Source organism: Arvicola amphibius, chromosome 15 (genome assembly GCF_903992535.2).
Source record: "Arvicola amphibius chromosome 15, mArvAmp1.2, whole genome shotgun sequence".
In the NCBI taxonomy this organism is placed as follows: Eukaryota; Metazoa; Chordata; class Mammalia; order Rodentia; family Cricetidae; genus Arvicola; species Arvicola amphibius.
In genome coordinates this window covers 34125062-34149085 of record NC_052061.1, presented here as the reverse complement: position 1 = coordinate 34149085, position 24024 = coordinate 34125062, and the positions used below count along the sequence as shown (strand labels likewise).

The 24024-nt window shown below is 42.3% G+C and overlaps 1 protein-coding gene across 1 annotated transcript in view; it reads right to left on the bottom strand.

The window, feature by feature from the left end:
* The window catches only part of Cfdp1 (craniofacial development protein 1), an 82406-nt gene that overhangs the window by 56809 nt on the left and 1573 nt on the right, over positions 1–24024 (bottom strand). The window contains exons 2-5 of the mRNA XM_038313095.2: positions 17712–17829; positions 14561–14771; positions 12965–13092; positions 3897–4019 (exon numbers count right to left, since the gene is read on the bottom strand). Coding sequence (XP_038169023.1) covers positions 3897–4019; positions 12965–13092; positions 14561–14771; positions 17712–17829 — 580 coding nt within the window. The remainder of the gene's footprint in view (positions 1–3896; positions 4020–12964; positions 13093–14560; positions 14772–17711; positions 17830–24024) is intronic.

Sequence of the window (24024 nt, the reverse complement as noted above, 5' to 3'; positions counted from 1 at the left end):
CTTGGTTGCTTTTGCTTTGTTTTTGACCATATTTGGTAGCACACACCTATAATCCCTGCACTCAAAAGGTTGAGGCAAGAGGATCACAGGCTGGAGGCCATCGTAGCTTACATAAACTTAAGACCCTGTTTTATAACAGTTTGAGGCAAGCATGGTCTATAGAGTAAGTTCCAGGACAGCCAAAGATACACAGAGAAACCCTGTCTCAAAAAAACCAAAAACCAAACAGTCAACGGAGGTTCATGACTTTAATCCCAGCAAGGCAGAAAGAACTCTGTAAGGACAAAAACCAAACAAATAAACAAAAAACAACCACAAAACAAACAACCAAAAAACATCCAATTATACATTACTAAATAGACTATTCATTATAGAATATCACTTCTAGATTTCCCATACTGTCAGAAGTCATGTTTTCCTCTGTTTTTACTTACAATAATTGCCAATAGGCTTTTACTCATGACATCCTACACATTTCTGTAGGAACCCAGTTGGAGGTCTCATTCTTTGACTGAACCATTCAAAGGTCTTGACCTTGGTGTGTACGTAGGCTTTTAATATACATTCAACTGTAAACTTATCACTGGACAAAGAAAATATCAAGGTATTCAAACAACAAAACAAAAACAAGTCACGGAGAGAGTCTTGTCAAATGCTAGAAACATCTCCCAATACTGCAGCAGCTATGTCTGATTTCTGTTAATTTAAGTGAAATGCTAATTACTCTATCAAAAGTTAATGATTATGCTTGCTTAAAAACTAAATAAGCTTAGTTCATAATTACTAACTGCTGAGGACTCTGGGAAAGATCACCTATCAACTGTTCAGACAGAAAACTATTGACAAAGTTAGGTTCCTGGGACAGTCAAAGACACCAACAACTGACAAACCACCAGATCAGGTGTTTCTGTTGGTTTTCAGAGACCCAGTTTCATACTGTCCATGTGGACCACAGACTCACTATGTACTCAAGGCTGACCTTTAACTTCCGGATCCTATGCCTTCTTTGCTGGATGCTAGGATTACAGTCACCATGCCCATCTATCAATTTCTTTTCTGTCTTTGGGACAAACACTACTTAAACTGACATCCCAGGAGGGTTCAACAATAGTCTTTTTCTATATCCAAACATCAAGAACAAGACAAAAACACATGGGAAAAATAGTATCTTTCAATCTTATATTTTATTGTCTTAGTTTGTTTCCAATCTGTAAGGCTATAGCTTAACATAGCAACTCAGTAAGAAGAATTCAGCAAGGATTGTTCAGTTTTGATGAGACTAATGCGTAGTAAATGTTAGAGTGGAAGAAAAGAGCGAAATGTGGGCCTGAAGCCTGGCTAGCTGCCAGCTGGTAGAGCTAGACGCAGCAAGACCTCAGCATGCGGAGGAAGAGAGATCAAGAGGCCTGGATGATGTGAAGCCATGGGAATCTGGACACACTAAGTAAGCATTGTACTTTCCTCTACCAAATGTAACAGCATGATTCTGGCCTCTAACTGAAAGAGGGCTTACTCCAACCCTGACACACAAACTCTGGCTTTTTATAGCCTAAACGGCGTGCTATTTTAAACATGTGGAGGAAATACATTTTCAGTGACAAACACTGGATCCTCTGCATCTGTCCTTATTTGTTACTGAGAGATGTGGGGCAGGATGTTTTAGTCTTCTGCACTGGTTTTCCTGTATTGCTTAAATCTGTTTAGAGGAAAGGAAAACACAATTTCTATAAACTGAAGTAACTCCCAAAGTTGGGAGGGAAAAAAAGCCATGGAAAACATTTTACTGCATTACTTTTCTTTCATATACATTAGATAACCCTACAAACTCCTCCCTTGAAAAGACCTGCCATTCTTAAGTATGTGGTATCTTTGCAGAGTCTAATGTTCTCACTGATAAAATGAGTCCGAATCCCAAAGCAGATGACTTCCTTTGGCATTCGAAGCAGTTATAACTGTAAAAGTTTTCTGAGACACAGGTCAGAAAAATAAGCAGATCACTCTCGAAGGCCACTTGATTTATCAGAAATTCAAGGCAAAAATAACGCTGTACTATATGTAATTAAAAGTCCCATATTCATGCACTTTTATTCAGATATTTAGAACATATTCTTCTACTCTGGTATATTCCATTATAGCTCTCAAAGAAACTGATTTGGACAGACTTTATTTTACCCCTTTTGTAAGGGAGTCAGTATGTCATTAATCTGAAAAACATTTCACTAGAACAGCCGCCAGCAACAACTCCTTTTCTTAGCTGCCCTCTACCCCGTAGCTCTGCACACAGCTTCGGGAAGACTTCCTCCTTAATGAACTTTAGTCAGACCCCTCTCAACCTTTTCTCAACTAAGCCTTGTCTACGCTAGGACTGTATAGATCAGGTTTAGGAGGAATCCCACTCAGTCAATTTAAAGAGACTGTCCTATGCTGATAATAAATAGCCCCAGCTGCCTTTAATAAGAGTCTCATTAGCCAGAATCTTCCATAGCAACAATACTATTAATGTATAATAGAAAAGGTGGGTAGTAGTATCTGAGAGGAGTCTTTCTTCCTTTTACCTCCCTTTCTGGGTCTCTCAGGAATCACTTCTCACATAACTGACTTGCATGTAACCCTAGGTCTCAGATTTTGCTCTAGGTAAATGCGCCCTATGGGACATACCACTTTAATAGTATTATTCAAAGTCAGGGCTAAAAAGATGAAGATTTGCCTGTAGAGTTTGATAGGAAAATAGGGTGGGATTTTAATCAGTAGTCCTTTTTTTTTTAGGTTTTTCGAGACAGGGTTTCTCTGAAGTTTTAGAGCCTGTCCTGGTCTCGAACTCACAGAGATCCTCCTGCCTCTGCCTCCCGAGTGCTGGTATTAAAGGCGTGTGCCACCACCGCCCGGCTAGGGTGGGATTTTAATGGGAGAAAAAACATTAAAAAAAAATCTTGTTTGCCAGATGAGGTGACACACACCTTTAATCCCAGCATTCAGGAAGTAGAGGCAGGGATCTTGGTGAATTTGAGATCAGCCTGGTCTACAAAGTTAGCTCCAGGCAAAGCCAGGCCTACATAGTAAGACTGTCTCAAAAACCACCTTCCTGTTCACAGCAAAGGTGAGTATGTTAATGAGGTGACAGTCTACCCCACACCACCATCTGAAGGTCAGAGGAGCAGCTGAGGAGCTTGGCCTATCCAGAACTCCCTATTGCAGGTGCTAGCGGGCTGGTTAGGGATAACCACGTGATGTCACTGTCCTAGGGCCTACAGCCCTGGGCTTCTCTTCCTTGTTTCTTACATATGCTAAGAGGACAGGAACTCTTGCTTTTTCAAAGAGAAAACTTTCAGCTAAAAATAACTAAAATATGGAAAGTGTGAAAGGAGTAAACTATCAGTTTCTTTCTTTTGATCATTTTTGACTGCTTTTTTTGAGACAGGGGCTCACTCTGAGACCTAGGCTGGCCTAGAACTTCTGGGCTCAAGTGATCCACCTCCATCTACCTTAGTCTCCCAAGTAGCTGGACTACAGAGTACACCCCTGTGCCCACTCGACTTTCTTATGTTCCTCTGCTATCATGGGGGTGGGAGTGGAACTAAATACCCAACTCAAACATTCAGTCAAAGTGCTGATGAACTGCTAATATTGCCATGCAAAAAATTATCATTTTTAGGTATACAATTTACATGTTCAGCTTTGTGGTTACCGTTTTCCAAGCTGGGATTATTAAATAAGCAACCTGTAGCTAATTTTTCCTAGCAAGCGCTATCTGGGTAAAAACTTCCAACAAGGCAGAGCAGAAGTTTCATTCCCTAGCTCAGAAAAGGAGCGGTGACAGCTGCAGTTGGAAACAAGCTCTTGCACAGAAAAGTGTCCCCAGTGCACCAAGTCCACTCTGGACTGATGCAAATACTCACCCCGATCCAGCAGGGAGCACTGGTGCTGCTGCTGAAGGGACAACAGCCTGAGGTTTTTCTTTCTCATTTTGCTTGAGGAAAGATTTGGCTTCCTTAGATGCAGCGTCTACTTCCTTAGTCACCCTGTTTCAAGGAAAGAGACAACAAATTTACAAGTGGGATAAGAAGCAAATATTATGGCAAAGGAAATAAATGAAAACTAGGGACATACTCATTACTGAGTCTCATGATTTAAGTTCACTCTAAGAGTTCTACAAATAGGTGCTTTCCCAGACTGATACTAACAAGTAAAACAACAATGCATGAAATTTTATCCAAGTCTCCTCCATTACATCTGTCAGCACAAAGACCACCAACCACTCCTGGGCCAGCTTACTTGGTTACTAACGTGAAGGCTACAAAGATCCCTGCACTATTCCTCACCTGATCGATCGATATTAAGACTCAAAGGGCCAGTGAAAGATGAGATGGAGAGATGGGAGACAGACAAAACCACTGTCATCATTTCAAAAAGAAAAGCAAACAACTAGAAAATACTCCACAGAAGGCTCCTTTCTGCTCTGCACCTAAAAACCAAAAACACAATTTCCTAAAACTGGACAAATTCGAACTACTCAGAGAGGAGCAGAATGAAACACAATCCTATCCGATTTCAAATCTGGAAAAACTGCATCAGATAAAACAGTTCTAAAAGATCAAATAAGGTTACTTAAGATGCCTCATATTCCAGATAAAGAGAGAAAGAGAAATATGTAATGCATGCTTTGACATGCCAGGCAATAAAAACATTTGGGGAATTTTGTTTAAATTCCAAATTACCAGTAAGCAGGTCCAAAATTACAATCAGACAGTACATGATAGTCAAAAACTGCCCACAAATGAGAGAATAAACCCTCTAAATTTCATCTGTGCGAGCATACAGGTCTCTACTGCCGTCCAGCACACACTTTCTAATGAAAGACTCCCTCACGGCTGCACTTAATAGTGTGTGCTATGGACGTCAGTGGCACCAAGATGAGGCACAGCAGCACACTCTGCTGCTGGTCGTTCGCTATCACAGCTGAGGTTGGGAGGTTTGCTCTACAGCACTAATACACCAACAGGAAGCTGTTTGTATTCCTCAGTATTAAAATTGAAATCCAGAGACTACACAATAATGCTAGTGAAAATTCTTCAACAGATGGTATTTTCCAAACTGGTTGTCAAACATTTCTGTCCCACATGCTCTTCCAGAACCTTAAGCAAACCTCTTGAAACTGAATAGGGATTTAGGTTGTCTCAACTAAGGAGTTCTGTGCAAGCAGCTCTATAGGCATTCTAAGGCCTTTCTCCCTTGAGAATATATCTTTAGCACTTCTAGCCTAAAGCCACTCTGCAGCAGAGACCAAGCAGACACAGATGTGGTGTAGGAGGTCCTTCTTTCTATGTGTTGCTTGTATTGGTTAATGAATAAAGAAACTGCCTTGGCCTGATAGGGCAGAACTTAGGTAGGCAGGGAAGACGGAACTGAATTCTGGGAGGAAGAAAGCAGAGCCAGAGCCAGATACTGGGAATTTTACCTGGTAAGCCACTGCCACATGGCGATACAAAGATTAGTAGAAATAGGTTAAATTAAGATGTAAGGATTAGCCAATAAGAAACTAGAGTTAATGGGCCAAGCAGTGATTTAATTAATACAGTTTCTGTGTGGTTAATTCGGGGCTAAGCTAACCAGGTGGCTGGGACAAACAAGTGGGCCCCCTCTTTGCAACACAGATGTCTGAGGAGTCATTCCTAGCCCCAAGACAAATGAGTCCTTAAGCATAAGAACTAGAAGCAAACATCTTTAACATGGTCCCAAAAACTGTCTGATTAAAAGTGCCCAAGAAAGCCTGCCTACTTGGACCTTGTGGCCTCTGGAACTATGAGAAATTGTAACAAAACAGTTAGCTGTTTTATGCAAGTTAATAAATTTTAGGATGATTTGTCATAGTGCTAAATCAATACCCAAAATAATCCTGCATCAAAATACTGGATTCAAAATAGTCCCTTGTCTTAAATAAATCTACAGAAGATTAACATGATTAATGAGGAACTAATGTATTCTTTATTGTCTACTTCCTACCAAAGTCTACTAATAGTGCAAATAAATGTAACTAAAACATTAGCAGAAGAGATACAACAGAAAAAGATATTAATCAAACTTTCAGAAAATAACAAACAAGCTGGCCATGGTGTACATGCCTATAGTATCTTCATACTGGGACAGTTGAGCAGGATATCAGGAGTTCAAAGTAATCCTCAGCTACATGAGATTTTGGCTCAAAAAAAAAAAGGGAGCAAATATCTAAGTAGCAACTGGCTTTGGTTTTCTCTGATCTCCTAAGTTTATAGCCATGTGGAGCAGATGACAAGAAAGCCACTCTGTATTACAGAGTCCTAGAAAGGCTTGTTACATTTAACTGTCAGGAACCTTCAAGGTGGAAGAGAGGCAAAGACTGCCACAACCAGTTGATAGCTTGCATTAGGAACAACTAGTCTTTTTTACTTCAAAACACAGGCTATGTCTCCACCACTGATAATTCAGATGGATTCACAACACTTAGAGAAAATGAAATGAAGCCCCATCCTGAAGTTAGAGGAATTGAATGAAAAGCCACCCTTAAAGGCTGTATATTCCAGAGGGCTGAGTGACAGAGCAAAGTGCTAAGCAACCCATAATGTTCTTGGTCCTACTAAGAAACAGACACTTTACTGTGTTGTGCTACTAAAGTACATACAGCTTGTTGCCCAACCATAATAGAGCCTCATCTGAATTCAAACAATCACATTCCAGAAAGAGGGAGAAATACAACAAAAGAAAGTCTAGAATTGAAGGATGAGTTTCAACAAAGAGCCACAGAATACTGGATTGCCAAAGCAAACTTTAAAGGATCAACATCAAAGCACAGAGCTAAAACTTCAGAATTCTATGATATGAAGCGGCCCAAGTAATGAGAGGAAAGCAGCATTGATGTGACTTATGTTTAGTTTTGTTGTTCTTGTTTTACTACAGCAAGACTCTAGTACACGCTTAAGTAAACATTTTCTAGAAAGCAACCCAAATGCTGATACTGTTAAATACTAGACATATTAAGAAATATAATATGGCTTCTTCCATCAAAAACTCGCAGTCCAGCAAGCCAGCCAACTACAAAAGTAACATGATAGCTCCTGCCATAGAGCAAGAGTCACAGAGGAGGTGCGGAGAAGACAGAACCCTGGGAATGCCCGTCTTCATCTCTTGTGCCAAAGCACACTCATACCCACCAGAAAACACATTATATAGACTGAGGCATTTCTAAGGAATTTGATAGCCGACAGTGACAGGAGACTGCTCTCTCCTGAAGGCATCCCTAAGCAACGCCACTCTCTGCCACTGTCTCTTACAAGGCAGTGTCTCCATGTATGGTCCAGTTAGCTCTCTACTTGTGCCCAGCCTCCGGAGGTGCCAGGAAGTCACTTCATTGTTAAGAGCAGTGAAGGATTTAGCTACCATACCACTTTTAGGTAGGAGAACAGTTAACTTGCAATCATCTCATACATGAGAGGGACTCCTGATAGGAAAAGGCCTATTATTAGCAATAATTAATTTATTTGTTTTTAGCAGAAATTCCATTTTAACTTCATTTTCACTCACTCATCTTCCAGAAAAGTCTTTATTTGGACATAATTTTTCCATGACTGGACTTTTCCAAAAGGTGAATCATTAGGAAAGTCTGAGCTCACAGGGCAGCTGGCTATGCCACTGAGGAGGGCAAGGATGATCATCTTCCTCCCTTCCCCAAGGCTTAAAAACTACATAGTTTTCATGGAGGAAAAACAAGCAGAACAGCCAAGTTAGAGAACTGGAAGACTAACTTCATGCTAACACTACCTCATTCTTACACTTAGGAATTCTTGCACTAGCTCTTTCGTGCTTCTTACTTTTCTTCTCCCCCCCCCTTTTTTTTTTGTGTGTGTGTGTGTTTGTGAGGAGTTTGAGACATGGTTTCTCTCTGTAGCCTTTGCTGTCTTAGAACTCCCTTTGTAGACCAGGTTGGCCTCGAACTCAGTCTGCCTGTCTCTGCCTCCCGATTGCTGGAACTAAAGGTGTGCACCACCACTGCCCGGATACTCTTTCACATTTCTTAAAGATGCAGTGATGCCTTTAACTTGATACAAAGACAAAAAAATAATATCAAGAGATTAAAAGATGTACTTAAACCCAAACACCAAGCTTGTGTCTGAGTTGTCAGTTAGCGCTCAAATCTCTTAAGATCCTTCAAGAAACTTCCTTATAGTACTTTAAACAGTATGTCTTTTTTAAAAAAGTATGGCTGGGGCTGGAGAGATGGCTCAGCAGTTAAGAGCACTGGCTGCTCTTCCTGAGGTCCTGAGTTCAGTTCCTAGAAACCACCATCTATAATGAGATCTGGTGCCTTCTTCTGGCCTACAGGCATATATGCAGACAGAACACTGTATACATAATAAATAAATAAATAATTTTTTTAAAGGCTTGCCAATCGCCTGGCAGTGGTGGTGTACACCTTTAAATACAACACTTGGGAGGAAGAGGCAGGCAGATCTCTGAGTTCAAGACCAGTATGGTCTACAAAGTGAGTTCCAGGACATCAAGGGCTACACAAAGAAACTGTTTTGAAAAATCAAAGCCAAAACAAACAAACAAGCAAAGTCTTGCCAACATAGCAACTATTAACAGATTTAAATAAATACGTTATCTAACATATAAATATATATAATGTGTACATATTACATCTGTATATAAACAACTATATATACATATCCCATGCTGGCCCTGATCCTCCTGCTTCTGTTCCCAAGTGCTTGGATTATAGGAGTATACCACCACAGCAGGCTTGAACAGGCTTCCGTATCCTTATGGGAAAGGAGTTTGAGAGGACACTCACTTGCTCTGTTGTATAATTTTTTGGAGTTTTTTTTTTCTAGACAGGGTTTCTCTGCAGCTTTTTTAGAGCCTGTCCTGGAGGTAGCTCTTGTAGACCAGGCTGGTCTCGAACTCACAGAGATCCACCTGCCTCTGCCTCCCGAGTGCTGGGATTAAAGGCGTGCGCCCCCACCGCCCGGCTTGTTGTATAATTTTTTAAAATAGCGTTTATTACTGTGAAGTAATAAATAAATAAATAAATAAACAAATAAACAAACAAATAAAATGCCTATATGTGAGAGTGTGTGTAATTAATGAAAAGAACACATGCTTATCCTGTTTTTGGACAAGAAACACAGTGCTGCCCTCTTCTGACAAACAGTACAAATGGCAGGCTCCCTGAGTACTTACCAATAGTTACAACTATGGGTTTTCAGAAGTGAAGAGTCTTTGATCCCAGCACTTGGGAGGCAAGCAGTAGGATCTGAGTTCAAGACCAGCCTGGTCTACAGAGTGAGTTCCAGGACAGCCAGGGCTGCACAGAGAAACCCTGTCTCAAAAAACAACAAACAAGAAAAGTAAAGAGTAGTGGCATATACCTGTACTCCCAGCACTTGGGAAGCAACAGGAAGGAGAATCAGGAGTTCAAGGTCAGCCTGGGCTAAATTAGATTCCCATCTCAAAAAAGGGAAAAAAATCTGTGACATAACGTTTATAAACAAATTTATGAAATTCATAATTTGATCAGAAATTTACTGATTTCTCAACGCAACTGTTATTCGGCTGATTTTGTTCTCTATAAAGACCTTCTGCAGATATTCTACACTACATGTGGGAAGTGGTCCAAGACAACACAGGCTTTGAGACACACTTTTTTTTTTTTTTTTTTTTTCCCTGAGACAAGGTTTCTCTGTAGCTTTGGAGCCTGTCCTGGAACTAGCTCTTGTAGACCACGCTGGCCTCAAACTCACAGAGATCCGCCTGCCTCTGTCTCCCAAGTGCTGGGATTGAAGGCGTGCGCCACCACCACATTCTTACCATGTCTTTAGCTGAAACTTGCTCTGTAGACCTGAATGGCCCTCAACTCCACCTCTAAATGTTTTGTTTGTTAATACACTAACTTTTTATTGTTTGAGAATTTCATACAGGTGTTTAATGTGTTTTGATTAAGTTCACCCCCCATGCTCCCTCTTCTAATGCATTCCTTATCCTCTACCATTATCTAGTACCAACTTCCTGTGATTATTTTTTCTATTTTTAAACCCACTGAGTCTACTTAGTGCTGCTAGTGTGTGCTTGGGTGTGGGAACTACTGGAACACAGCTAGTATTCCACATCGAGGGGCCACATCCCTAAAGAAAACCGACTCCCTCTCTCAGCAGCATCAGCTCTGTGACTGCCCCCACAGGCTGGAATTGTGTCTGGTCTTACACAGGTCGTGGGCACGCTGTCACAATGCTGTGAGTTCTTATGTGCAGTCCCCGGCTGTGTCCAAAAAAGGCTTTGTTTCTAATTACTTTTACAGATTTCTAAATGTTGACAGCTACTGTCAGTGTTCTGCTACTCCCTATTGGATAGCTGCAGTATGATATCTGAAAGCAAAATACATACGAATTTACACCATCTGTAGTTATGTGACAGACCCCAAAGTTTCTAATTACTAACTAAGGGTGTCTACAATGGAGCATGCTGATAGATGCTGACCACATTCTTTACCTCACCAAAATACGGGCTTCCTGAAGGACAGCTAGTACTGCCAGTGCAGGTCAGGTCTGTAAAGAAGCAGTTCTCAACCTGTGGGTCCCGACCCTTTTACAAGGGGGGAGATCACTTAAGATCATTGAAAAACACAGATATTACACAGAATAAATCACAGAATTGGGGGCTGGAGAGATGGCTCAACGGTTAAGAGCATTGCCTGCTTTTCCAAAGGTCCTGAGTTCAATTCCCAGCAACCACATGGTGGCTCACAACCATCTGTAATGAGGTCTGGTGCCCTCTTCTGGCCTGCAGGCATACACAGACAGAACATTGTATACATAATTTACATTATGTTTCATGACAGCAGCAAAATTAGTTATGAAATAGCAATGGAAATAATTTTATAATTGGGGTTACCACAACATGAAGAACTGTATTAAAGTGACAGCAGAGGAAGGTTGAAAACCACTGGTCTAAGCATATAGGGCAAAGCAAAATTCCAAATTCTCCACTATAAATGGTTTGCACTCTTTTTTATTTATTTTATTTATTTTTTTTTTCAAGACAGAGTTTCTCTGTCTTGGAACTTACTTTGTAGACCAGGCTGACCTCAAACTCAGAGAGATCCGCCTGCCTCTGCTTCACAAGTGGTAGGATTAAGGGTGTAAGCCACCAGCACCTGGCTTACATCCAGACTCGTAAGAGACTAAACCTACTATTTAATCTTGACTGTGTAAGAACAACTAGGAAGACTGTCAATGGAATACATGGGGCCTAAAAGCACCATACACATACCTACTCGAAATATGGGCTGCAAAAATACCTGTTATTGGTGAAAAATGAGAAAATCTTAAAAACCAAAAGTCACCGTGATCACGGAGATGCCTGCTGCACGTATCGCATTATTCCTGCTTAGCCATTAGAATCATCCATTATGAAGACCAGAGACCAGCTAGAAGTAAACAGTCACTTGTGCCCAAGTCAGCCAAGCCTGGCAAACCCCAGTGGGAAGAAAGCCAACTGGCACAGTGTCCTCTGCCTCCACACGTATGCTGTGTCACGAGCGCCCAGACAGAACACCGGAAGAGGAGAATCTGAGCGACAGAATGTGACTATGTGGTGTTCACTGCATACTATTCTTGCAACATTGCCCTAAGTACATTTCACAAAAGAACATGTTTTCAAGACAGGTTTTTAAACGAGTGGATTTGGTACTACAGAGAAGGCTCAGAAGTTAAAAGCATTGACTGCTCTTCCAGAGCACCTGGGCTCTATTGCGGGCACCCACATGGTGGTTTACAACCATCTGTAGCTCCAGTTCCAAGGGAACTGACTCCTCTTCTGACCTCTGCAGGCACCAGGCATGCACATGGTACGTGCACATGGTACACAGACACACATACAGGCAAAAGACCCCACACACAAAATAATTTAAAAGGAATAAAGTTAAGTTTTGCTGGGCACAGTAGCTTATGCTGTACGTGTCAGCACTCAGGAGGCTGAGGAAAATGGAATATAGTAACTGCAGCCACCTTGGACTACAGTGACTTCCAGGAAAGTCTGGACTACAGTGAGACCCAGTCTAAAGAAATTTTAAAAGTTGTGCTCTGTACTATTTGTAAAACTGAAAATAAAGGCCACGCAGTGTTGGCGCATGCCTTTAATCCCAGCACTCCAGAGGCAGAGGCAGGCGGATCTCTGAGTTCGAGGCCAGCTTGGTCTACAGAGCGAGTTCCAGGACAGGCTCCAAAGCTACAGAGAAACCCTGTCTCAAAAAGGAAAAAAAAAAAACCTGAAAATATAAAACTTCACTTTCTAAAATGTTATTTTCACTGGATAAATATAGGCAATGCTGCCGGGCGGTGGTGGCGCACGCCTTTAATCCCAGCACTCGGGAGGCAGAGGCAGGCGGATCTCTGTGAGTTCGAGACCAGCCTGGTCTACAAGAGCTAGTTCCAGGACAGGCTCCAAAGCTACAGAGAAACCCTGTCTCGAAAAACAAACAAACAAAAAATATATAGGCAATGCTGTGTGTTAGTGGGTTATATACTATGGATCAACCAAATATGAACAAAAAACATTTAGAGGAAAATCCATCCGTAAAGAACATGTATACATATTGTTCCTGTCTCTAGTCCCTACCACACTGTGCTATTTTCATGGCATTTACATTTTATCAAGTATTATAAATCAGATATTGAATGTATAGAAGAGGTTGCACATAGGTTATATGCTGACACTATGGAACTTAAGAATCTGAGGAGTCGCTGGGTGGTGGCGCACGCCTTTAACCCCAGCACCTGAGAAGCAAAGGCAAGCGGATCGCTGAGAGTCTACAGAATGAGTTCTAGGACAACCAGGAGAAAGTCTGTCTCAAAAAACCAAAAAGAAGGGGAAAAAAAGGAAAAGAAAAAAATGTCCCCTTGTAAAAGCAGCTTCAAAGCCGTGGAAAACCTCTTACCTCACTTCTTCACCAGCAAAGTCAAACACCTTGGTGATCTTCACTTTTTCTGACTCTTTAGGTTTCTCCAGTTCATCTGCTTTGACCAACAACTTATTTGAGCTAGTCTCTTCCGTCACCTCTGCTGCCTAAATAAAGAGTAAGAAACGGAATCAGGCCTGTGGTGATGCACATCTTTAAGCCCAGCACGCAGGAGGCAGAGACTTGAGGATCACTACAAGTTTGAAGCCATCCTTTTCTACATAGTGAGTTCTAGGCCAGTTAGGGCTACACAGTGAGACCCAGTCTGAAAAATAAACAAAAAAATCAGGTTTACCAAGGTTTAAGACTAAAAGAACTGTCTGAACATGTTTAGGGTTATTCTCCTATGCTCCATTTTCAATCAGTTAAGAATAACTGGAGAGCCTGGAGAGTTCCAGAGGACCAGGTTAGATTTTTCAGAAGCCATAAGGTAGCTCACAACCACCTATAACTCCAGTTCCAAAAAACAAACAAACAAACAAACAAAGCAAACAAACAAAGCAAACAAAAACCCTGATGCCCTCTTCTGGCAAATATGGGCACTACATGCATGTGGTGCATAGACATAGACATACATGCAAGTAAATCACCTATACACATAAAATGAAATAACATAGACTTATTGGAGAGGTTGAGAAGATGACTCAGCAGTTAAGAGTTTTTGCAAAGGTAGGGTGGTGGTGGCGCATGCCTTTAATCCTAGAGGTAGAAGCAGTAGGATCTCTGTGAGTTCAAGGCCAGACTGGTCTAAAGAGTGAGTTCCAGACCAACCAGGGCTACATATAAATCCTGTCTCAAAAAAACCAATAAAAAAACTTTTTGCAGAAGACCCAGCTCAGTTCTTAGCACCCAATCAGGCAACTCATAACTGCCTATAACCCCAGCTCCAGCCTTTGGCCAACATGGGCACCTGAACTTATATGCACATACCCATCCATAGGCACAAACATAAACTCATAATTAAAAACAGCAGCAAATAAATTTTTAAAAATTTATTTTTATTTAGGTATATACATGTATCCAGGTATATATATATACATGTATACGCCACAGGTATACAGATGCTTTGGGAGGCCAGAGGAGGGCATTAAATTCCCCAGAGCTAGAGTTATAGGCATTTGTCAACTACCTGATATGGTGCTGAGAACTGAACTCAGGACCTCTGGAACCACTGAGCCATCTCTTCAGCCCAATAAATAAATCTTTTAAAAAATTTGCTAGAAATGTATGTCATCAGAACAGCTCATTTTTCCTGTTGCTAAGGAATGCTTTGCTTTTCACTTAGTAAGGTAAAGGCATCTAGCTGGCTTTCTGTTTGAGATTCAAATCTCAGTCAGTTTGTAAATTAAAAAAAAAAGAGTTCAGGTGGTGGTGACACACGCCTTTAGTCCCAGCACTTGGGAGTCAGAGGCAGGTGGATCTCTGTGAGTTCGAGACCAGCCTGATCTACAGAGCAAGTTCTAGGACAGCTAGGGCTACAACAGAGAAACCCTGTCTCAAAAAACAAAAACGAAGCTACTGTGGAACTGAGGGTATTTCTAGAGAGGTATTTATCCCGTCAGTCTCTCAACTTACCTTAACTTTTGAGCTTGGAGCTGCTTTTGATTTTGGTCCCACATCATTAAGGAAGCTGGCCCATAATTCATCTTCCTTCTTCTTCCTTGCATTCTCAGACCCAAGGCCTCCTTCTTGGTCCTCTTCATCTTCTTCACTGCTACTACCTCCAGATTCTTCCTTGCCGTCCTCCTCTTCGTCTTCTAACAAGAGGCCACTTTGTTTTCTCTTTCTAATCACCAGTAGCCACCCAGAAAAGGGAAAACAAAACAGAATGCAAAATTATTCATTCTCTTTCATCAATCCTTAGACCACCTTATAAACTTGAGAGTTTAAATCTGTAAATTTCTAATAACATAATAGAAGACAGAGTAGGCAAACAGATTTAAATCTATTTATTTAAAAATATTTATTCAGTTACTTAATGTTTATGTGTGTGTTCCTGAGTGTATGTATGTGCACCATGGCACACAAGAGCCTGTGGAGGCCAAAAGAAGACGTTAAATCTCGGACTAAGGTTTCAGGCAGTTGCAAGCCTCCATGTAGATGCTGAGAACTGAACACAGTTCCCCTGCTAGAGCAGTAACTGTTCCTAACCTCTGAACCAACTCTCCAGCCTTGACTTAGTTTTTTCATTGTTCGTTTTTCCAAACAGGGTTTCTCTGTGTAGCCCTGGCTGTCCTGGAACTCACTCTGTAGACCAGGCTGGCCTCAAACTCAGAGATCCACCTGCCTCTGGAGTGCTAGGATTAATGGCATGTGCCACCACAGCAGGGCTAATTTTTTTAAGTATATTTATTCAACAAAATAGTACAATTAAGAATTATATCATACAGTGAAAAGATACCCACAAGTTTCTCCGTGCTTTCAAATTCTTGGCATGTTACTCTTTGAGACTCAGGAACAATAAATTAATATCCCAGTATTTTCAGGGTTTTTAAATCATATTTTAAACATATTTCTAATAATCTTCACAGTCTATAATTTGAATAGCTAGAATTCTTATTTAAAGAATAAAATACATCAAGTCTAGTATTGCTTACAAAGTTTAACTACATCCTGTAGGAATATTTAATGAAAATTTAAATTTCAGGCCTCCCAGTAATATGGAATCACACATGGATACTGCCCGTGTAAGGACTTATTCGCATTGCAAATGTGTTGTACCTGAAGGATTTACATGACATACACTGTAAGCATACGGTGTGTGCAAACTCTTTAGTAAGTATTATCTTTTTATTACTCCCCATTTCTATCTAATAACCGCTGAGCCATCTCTCTAGCCCTGGCCCAATACTTTAAACAGCACACGTTTTTACTATTTTGACTTTGAGAACATCATATAGTACTCAATGTTCATTTTCTCCTTTTCCTAAACTGCTATCTGCTTTTTTGCTTCAATGCAAGACAGAAACAATGGTAACAGAAAGAGTCCTAAGAAGAGGCCTCCATCTGACTTATAACCTGAGACTTTCCTGGTTTGGGATAGGACTGCAATTCAGAACATGGCCTGTGGAAAATCAACGGAAAATAATTCAATTTACATAGTCTTAGATCAAACGAATTCAACACCTTTAAATATGACTTAAAAAAATCCTTGAGGGCTAGAGAGATGGCTCAGTGGTTAAGAGCATTGCCTGCCCTTCCAAAGGTCCTGAGTTCAATTCCCAGCAACCACATGGTGGCTCACAACCATCTATAATGAGATCTGGAGCCCTCATCTGGCCTTCAGGCATACACACAGACAAAATATTGTATACAATAAAAAATAAATAAATAAATAAGAACTGTCTCTTTCCGTCTCTCTGTCTCTGAGATTTTTTTAAAAAAATCCTTGAGCCAGTACAACATGTTCTACCAATGTTTTCTGCAGCCTTTTGCAATCTCCCTGCTCCTCAATAAGGGGTTGCTCGAGTCACATCAAGACCATTCACAAAGCATGAACTACAGTCGCTCAAAGGAAATACGTCTAGGACTGCCATGGTGCCCTTTACCATCACAGACTCACTGAGAATCGTCACAGCGACACCTGCCTGGAACTACACTCCTGTTCAGACAACTGAGACAAGAGACTCAAAAATGGCCGAGCCTGAGCAACACAGAGAGATCTGTCCAAGAGAGCGAGAGGTGGCGTGGTATGCAGTGTGCTACCCTTTTCATTCTAATTTTTAAATAAAAAGCAGGAACTAGAGAACCATGCCAAGTGTGACAGTATCTAAGGTAACAGCTCCTCAGGTAGGAACAGAGGATACATCCTGTAGCACAGGACTGCTTTAACCACATGCACATTTTACCTAGCTATTTTTTAAACTATTTTTAAAAAAATATTTTTAAACCAGTTGAAGGCCAAGATTTTTTAAACGATTTTATTTTTATTTTATGTACATTGGTGTTTTTCCTGGTGTTTTCCTGTCTGTGTGTTGATCCCTTGAAACTGGAGTTATAGACGGCTGTGAGCTGCCATGTGGGTGCTGGGAATTGAATTCTAGTACTCTAGTAGAGCACCAGCGCTCTTAACTGCTGAGCCATTTCTCCAGCTCATTTTGTTTTTGTTGACAGGCTTTACCTGTTTAGCACTGGTTGTCCTGGAACTCTCGTTCTATAGACCAGGCTGGCCTTGAACTCATAAAGATCTACCTGCCTCTCCCTCCCGAGGGCTGGAATTAAAAGTGTGCATCATCACCTCCCAAATGAAGGCCAAGATTTTAACTTTAGACTATCAGTAAATATTTCCCTCATGCAGAAAGGTGTTAGAAACACTGGCAACTGATGGGTAGCAGTGGCACATGCCTTTAATCTCAGTGCTCGGGAGGCAGAAGCAGGATCTCTATGAGTTCGAGGCCAGCCTGGTCTACAAAGCAAGTGCCAAGACAGTCAGGAGTATTACACAGAGAAACCCTGTCAAAAGATCAAACAAACAAAAAACAACCCCCCCTACAAACACACACACACTGGTTCATGCCTACAATCCCTACAATCCAGGAAGCTGAAGCTGGAGGCTAGCCTAGGCTGCACAGTGAGTCCCAGCACAGCCTGTGCTACAGTACACACACACACACACACACACACACACACACACAATGTGAAAAGAAAGACAGATAGACATCTATCATGAGAACAATCTCAGCAACAAAGATAGCTCTTATTGTCAGGGCCTTGAGGGCAGCATCACCTGGCTGGAATGCTCTGCGCCTTCCTTCTTCTCCCTTTGGTTTTCTCAGCCTGCTCGTCACCATCCACTTCATCTTCCTTCACTAACTCGTTGACATCATCTTCACTGTACTCCCCACCTGGAACCATACAACAGGGCGGTCAGACAGCTGCAATGAGAACGAAGATTTGATAAAACATTAGGAACGAAAGTCTGAGCCAGGCATGCGTGGAAGGTGGAGGCAAGAGACTCAGAAGTTCAAACTTTTTCTCAGTTACACAGTGGGGTTGAAGTCAGCCTGAGCTACATGAGCCCTTGTCTCAAAAACAAACAATCAACAAAATCTCTAAAACAGCAGCAACAAGAAAACAAATCAAAAGCTTTAGCCCTCTTTTAGGATAAATATTTCTGAGCAGGGCATGGTGGCACATGCCTTTAATCCCAGAACTCTAGAGGCAGAGGCAAGCAGATAGCTCCAAGCCAGCCTGGACTATAGAGCGAGTTCCAGTAAGCCAGGGCTACACAAAGAAACCCTATCTTGCACTTGGGAGGCAGAGGCAGGAGGATCTCTGTGAGTTGGAGGGACAGCCTGGTCTACAGAGTGAGTTCTAGGACAGCCAGGGCTACACAAAGAAACCCTGCCTCAAAAAACAAAACAAGACAGAAAAGAAGCCGGGCGGTGGTGGCTCACCCCTTTAATCCCAGCACCCGGGAAGCAGAGGCGGGTAGATCTCTGTGACTTCAAGACCAGCCTGGTCTACAAGAGCTAGTTCCAGGACAGGCTCCAAAGCTACAGAGAAACCCTGTCTTGGGGGGAAAAAAAAGAAAAGAAAAAAGGCTTTTAAAAAAATAATTTAAAAAGTTATGTGTAAGCAGAGGTATATGCACACAGTACTTGTAGAGGACAGAGCTGGAGTTTTGTCCAAGTGGATGCTGGGAACCAAACTTGGGTCTACAGCAAGAGCACCTCACTTTCTTAATCACTGAGCCATCCATCCCTCCAGACCCCAGAAGAGGCTTCTTCAGCTCTGACAGACGTGTTTTGATTCGCTTTGGAAGCTGTTTTAGCTATGGTTTTGATTGCTGTGATAAAACACCATGACCAACTACAGAGAGAAACCCTGTCTCTAAAACACACACACACAAAAAAAAAATAAACAGCATGACTAAAAGCAACTCAAAGAGGAAAAGGTTTATTTCACCTTACAGCTCACTGTCCATCAAGAAGGAAGTCAGGGCAGGAACCTGGAGGCAAGAACCCAGGAGAGGTCATGGAAAAGTGGTTTTTACTGACCTGCTCCCTATAGCTTGCTCGACCTGTGTTCTTGGTGCACCCAGGACCACCAGTCTGGGGGTAGCACTACCCACACCAACCATCAATCCTGAAAATGCACCACAGGCTTGTCAACAGGCCAATCTGGTGGGGGCATTTCCTAATTGAGGTCCCATTTCCAAAATGACTCTAGCTTGTGTCACGGGGACACAAAACCAATCACAAAGCAGCACTGATGAGCTGGGATGGCATGTTGTCACTCAGAGAATAAATGAATGTTTGGGAATACTCGGACGATGGCTGAATGCAGCAGAAACAAAAAGCCCCACGACAATAAAATGTATGTTTCTAGCTACACATTTTTTCCCCATTTGCTTTCTTTCAAACAGTATTTCTGTTTTGAAATTTTGTTTTGTTTTGGACAGTCATGTGTACCTCAGGCTGGCTTCAAACTCAGTGCAGTTGAGACAGCCATGAACTTCTGATCTTCCCAGTTCTACCTCCTGGATGCTAAGGTTAAGGAAGAGTGTTATCGGACAGCACACCCCAACTTCTTCACCATAGACTCTTCTCAAGAAGGCAATGGGTCCTGACAGACTTAAAGCTGATGTAAGATTTTTACTCCATAATGTGGATGGTAAAAGTAGGAAGGTGCCATGGGTTAGCTCCCTCATCTCCTTCCACAACAGAATGATGTTCAGAGAAGTACAACCCATATATATTCTTGTATCTCTCTTCTGTGCTCATCTTTGGCAAACACGCTTTCTCAACACCTTTTCCATCTTGTTGCTGTGGTACACACTGCTATGGGGGTGGCTGATGGCTCCAAGTTCTCCAGGCTCACAGGCAAACAGGGTCTCCCACACCAAGGCTGTGTATGGAATAGGAGGCAAAGAGTAAAAGGAACTTTTTTTTTTTTTTTTTTTGGTTTTCTGAGACACGGTTTCTCTGTTGCTTTGGAGCCTGTCCCAGAACTCTGTAGATCAGTCTGGCCCTGAACTCACAGAGACCTGCCTGTCTTTGCCTCCTGAAACTTGGGATTAAAGGCATGCACGACCGACACTACCCAGAGTGAAAGAAGCCTTGGGGCACATGCTGTGGTCTTCTTCAGTTGCTGCTCTCCTCCCAGAGTACAAGTCTTTGAAAGGTGCCTGTGAGGAGCAATACAGGGAGACTGCCTAGGTTCGCATCCTACTCAGCCAACTCACTTAGCTAGTTATGGAACTCACTAAGTAGACCAGGCTACCCTCAAATTCATCTGAGCCTGCTTCTGCCTCTCAAGTGCTAGGATCAGAAGTGTGTGCCACCATGCCCAGCACTCAGCTACTATCCAGATTGGTGATTTGACTATTTGTTTATGCTTTCTGATCCTCAGCCTTTTCATCTGTAAAATGGACAGTACAAAAGCACACACCTGGAAGTACTGTGTGGCTGAGTTAGTGTGATTTATAATTAAAGTATTTTAGAGGTATGTGCACACAAAAGACATTCTCAAACGGAACAGTTAACCTCTTTCTGAGCAGTGAGACAATGATGTTCTCTCCGCCTCCTTAAAGACTGACAGCTAAGCTAGAACAGAAGGACGCTTATAATCAATCCTACTCAGCATCACAGGGGAAGTATGGAGTGCAGAATGTCAAGCAAAGGAAATATAAGAGTATCTGAATAAGACTAAAGCTTCCTGCTCAGCCTTGACATAATTATCTACCTGAAAAAATATCATGGAATCTGCAGAACCTCCAGAACTAACATATGGAGATGACACCATGTTCACAGACTGGTAGAGAAGACTGTTATCAATTCCCCCCAAACTGACCTACAGAGTCAGTGCAATTCCAAACAAAATCCAGGCACAGTATCTGTGGAGAGACTGAAGCCACATGAGAACCTGTTTGGCAGAGGCAAACAGATGGGGGGGGGGGGGGCCTTACACAGGATCAACATAACAATGAGGATTCCAGAAAAACAAAATAGAAAAAACTTCCGGGCTGGAGTTTCTAGAAGGCTCACCGACTGCAAACAAAATCATGCCAAAGTGTCTGATGACAACAGTGACAGTCCAACATCAGAAAAACGGCAGTAAAGACAAAAGTCCTCCTGAGACGAACAGAGCCTATGTGGTGAGCAGAAAATCAACTGCTTCTTATCCCTGCAGCACTGGGGATCAACCCAAAATGCTGTACAAGCCAGCCAAGCCCTCTATTTCTGAGCTGCATCTCCAGCCCACAAGACAGACTTGCTGGCAACACTGGGACCCGGCAAGCCGAGCAACACTTTCACAACTCTGATGGAAAACTACTTCCAACCTAGGCTTCTGTTATCACCCAAGCATCAAACAGGCCTGAGGTAACATTCCAGGTCCCAGAACAATGTTTCTGCCATGCATCCTTCTTCAGGAAGCCATTAAATGTTCTCTTCTCATTTTGGTGGAACATGTCAAAAAAGAAGACCACAGGCACCAAGAAAGAGTGAATCTGAGGTTGGCACAGGTGGAGGGAGGAGGACCAGGAATTCAAAGTTAAACCAGTTACATACGGACCTCAAGGCCAGCCTGGGATTCAAGATACCCTGTCGAGAGAGATAGAAAGAGACCGAACACGGGAATACAGAAAAGGAATAAAGGAGACCCGTGGTAATGATGGTGAAAGACCCAAGGTTTAAAATTCCAGAAGGCAGAGAGAGAGAAACCACACCAAAACGAAGCAAGGCCAAGACAAAGACAAACCTCCAAGAGATGAAGATAAAACCCCAAGGAATCTAAGCATTATTTTGGGAGGTTATTTTGGCAATTCTGAAAGCTCGTAGTAAAATTAATGGTAAGAACGTGGACAGCTAAATTAACACTGAGGAAGAGCAAGATGGCTCGGTGGATAAAAGCACTGCCACCAAGCCTGACAACCTGGGCTCCATCCCTGGAAGCCACATGGCGGAAGGAGAGCACCAGCTCCTCCATGTTGTCCTCTCCTGCCTGCATGCACACTGTAGTCTGTCTGTCTGTCTGTCTGTCTCTCTCTCTCTCTCACACACACTAAATACATGTAAAAACAAAACAGATAACATTAATACCAGAGAAAGGTAGTCTAGTTACAGCAACCACAGTACACCACAGGGCTCAGCTGTGAACAGCACGGCCATACAATCAGCAAAAAGGTAAACTTGGAATACTTATCTAATCAAAACAGGTACAGTGGCAGGTGGGGGAATTAGAGAGGTTGAAGAATGCATGTTGGAGACAGAAGAATGAGATCCAGGTGCCAAAAAGAGACTATGTAGGATTCAAAGGAAACCAGCAAAGCCAAGCCAGAAAAGGGGAAAGCAGTTTTCTTAAATGGACAGATATATCCAACTATGTTTGAGTATGTGTATACATAACTTTCATTAAAATGATGAAAACAAGTTCCAAAAATGACCACTCTGGCTATCGGCAGAGGTATAGCATTTGGTTAGCATGTTGGAAACCCTGGGTTTTATTCCTCAGCTTCTGAGGGTGAGGTGGGGACTGGGTGGAAAGAGAAAATGTTGGTAGATAGAATGAGGAAAACAGCCAGAAAATTAAGGAGAATCCTAGTGAAAGAAAATGGTAGTTTAGAATAAAATGACAGCCATGAAATTGGCCGGGGTAACTTTCCAGATACAACAGAAGCTTTATATTTTAAAGTTGGGGGAGGGGTCTGGAGAGATGGCTTAGCCTTAAGAGCACTTCTTACTCTTGTGCTAACATGGTGGCTCATCGCCATCTGTAACTCCAGTTCCTCCTGACCCCTATGAGCTCCCAGTACACAATCAATCATGCAGGCATAAAACTCACATTCATAAAATACAATCTAAAAATCTAAAAATGGGCCGGGCAGTGGTGGCACATGCCTTTAATCCCAGCACTGGGCGGGGAGGCAGAGGCAAGCAGGTGTCTGTGAGTTTGAGGCCAGCCTGGTTTACAGAGCGAGTTCCAGGACAGCCAGGACTGCATAGAGAAACCCTGTCTCAAAACAAAAAAAAAAAATTAAAAAAAAATAAATTGAAAAGCTGTGTGGAGGGAGGGCGCTGAAGAGACAGCTCAGCAGTTAGGAGCCCTTGGCGCTCTCACAGAAAGGGCTGGAGTTCCATTTCCAGCATTCATAACCATCACCTGTAACTCCAAGTCCAGGAGATCTGACATTCTCTTCTGGCTTCCTCAGGAACCCACACACGTACATATAGATGCAGACATATACATGAAATTTAAAACTGAAATCTTAGAATTTTACTGCATCCTCCCATCCCCTGTGGTACTCAAGCATATGCCTTCCTGTAGGGACCAAAGGCCAACCATCAGCATCACTCTTAACAAAGCCATCCACCTCTTTTGAAGCTCACAAATTAGGTTAATTGGCTTGCAGAAGGGCATCCCGTCCTTCCCAGCACTGGTGGTATCATAAAAGCGTTGAGCATTTACACCAGACACTTTTACCACATGGATTCTGGAAACTGAATTCAGGTCTTTATGCTTGCAAGGCAAGCATTTTACTAACCGGGGCATCTTTCCAGACTCCCTCCCTCCTCCAGGACAAGGTCTTATTATATTATCTTGGTTGGCTTGGAATTCACAAGATTGGCCAGACTATTTTCAAACTTATAGCAATCCTCCTGCCTCAGAGTCCCCCAAGTTTCTGAATTATATACTTATACTACCATACCTGGTACAACTTAACTCTATGACTGGATGATTAAGAATAACTAGGAGGGCTGGATGATGGTGGCGCACGCCTTTAATCCCAGCACTTGGGAGGCAGAGGCAAGCAGATCTCTGTGAGTTCAAGGCCAGCCTGGTCTACAGAGCAAGTCCCAGGACAGGCTCCAAAGATACACAGAGAGACTCTGTCTCGAAAAACAAACAACAAACAAAGAATAACTCGGAGGGGTGTGTGTGTGTGTGTGTGTGTGTGTGTGTGTGTGTGTACAGTGGCTGCGGGAAGGTGCAGCATCTTTCTCCAAGAGCTTTCCACACCTTATTTTTTGAGACAGTGTTTCTCACTGAGCCAGAAGCTCACTAAGCCAGCGAGATCCCAGGATTGTGCCTGTCAA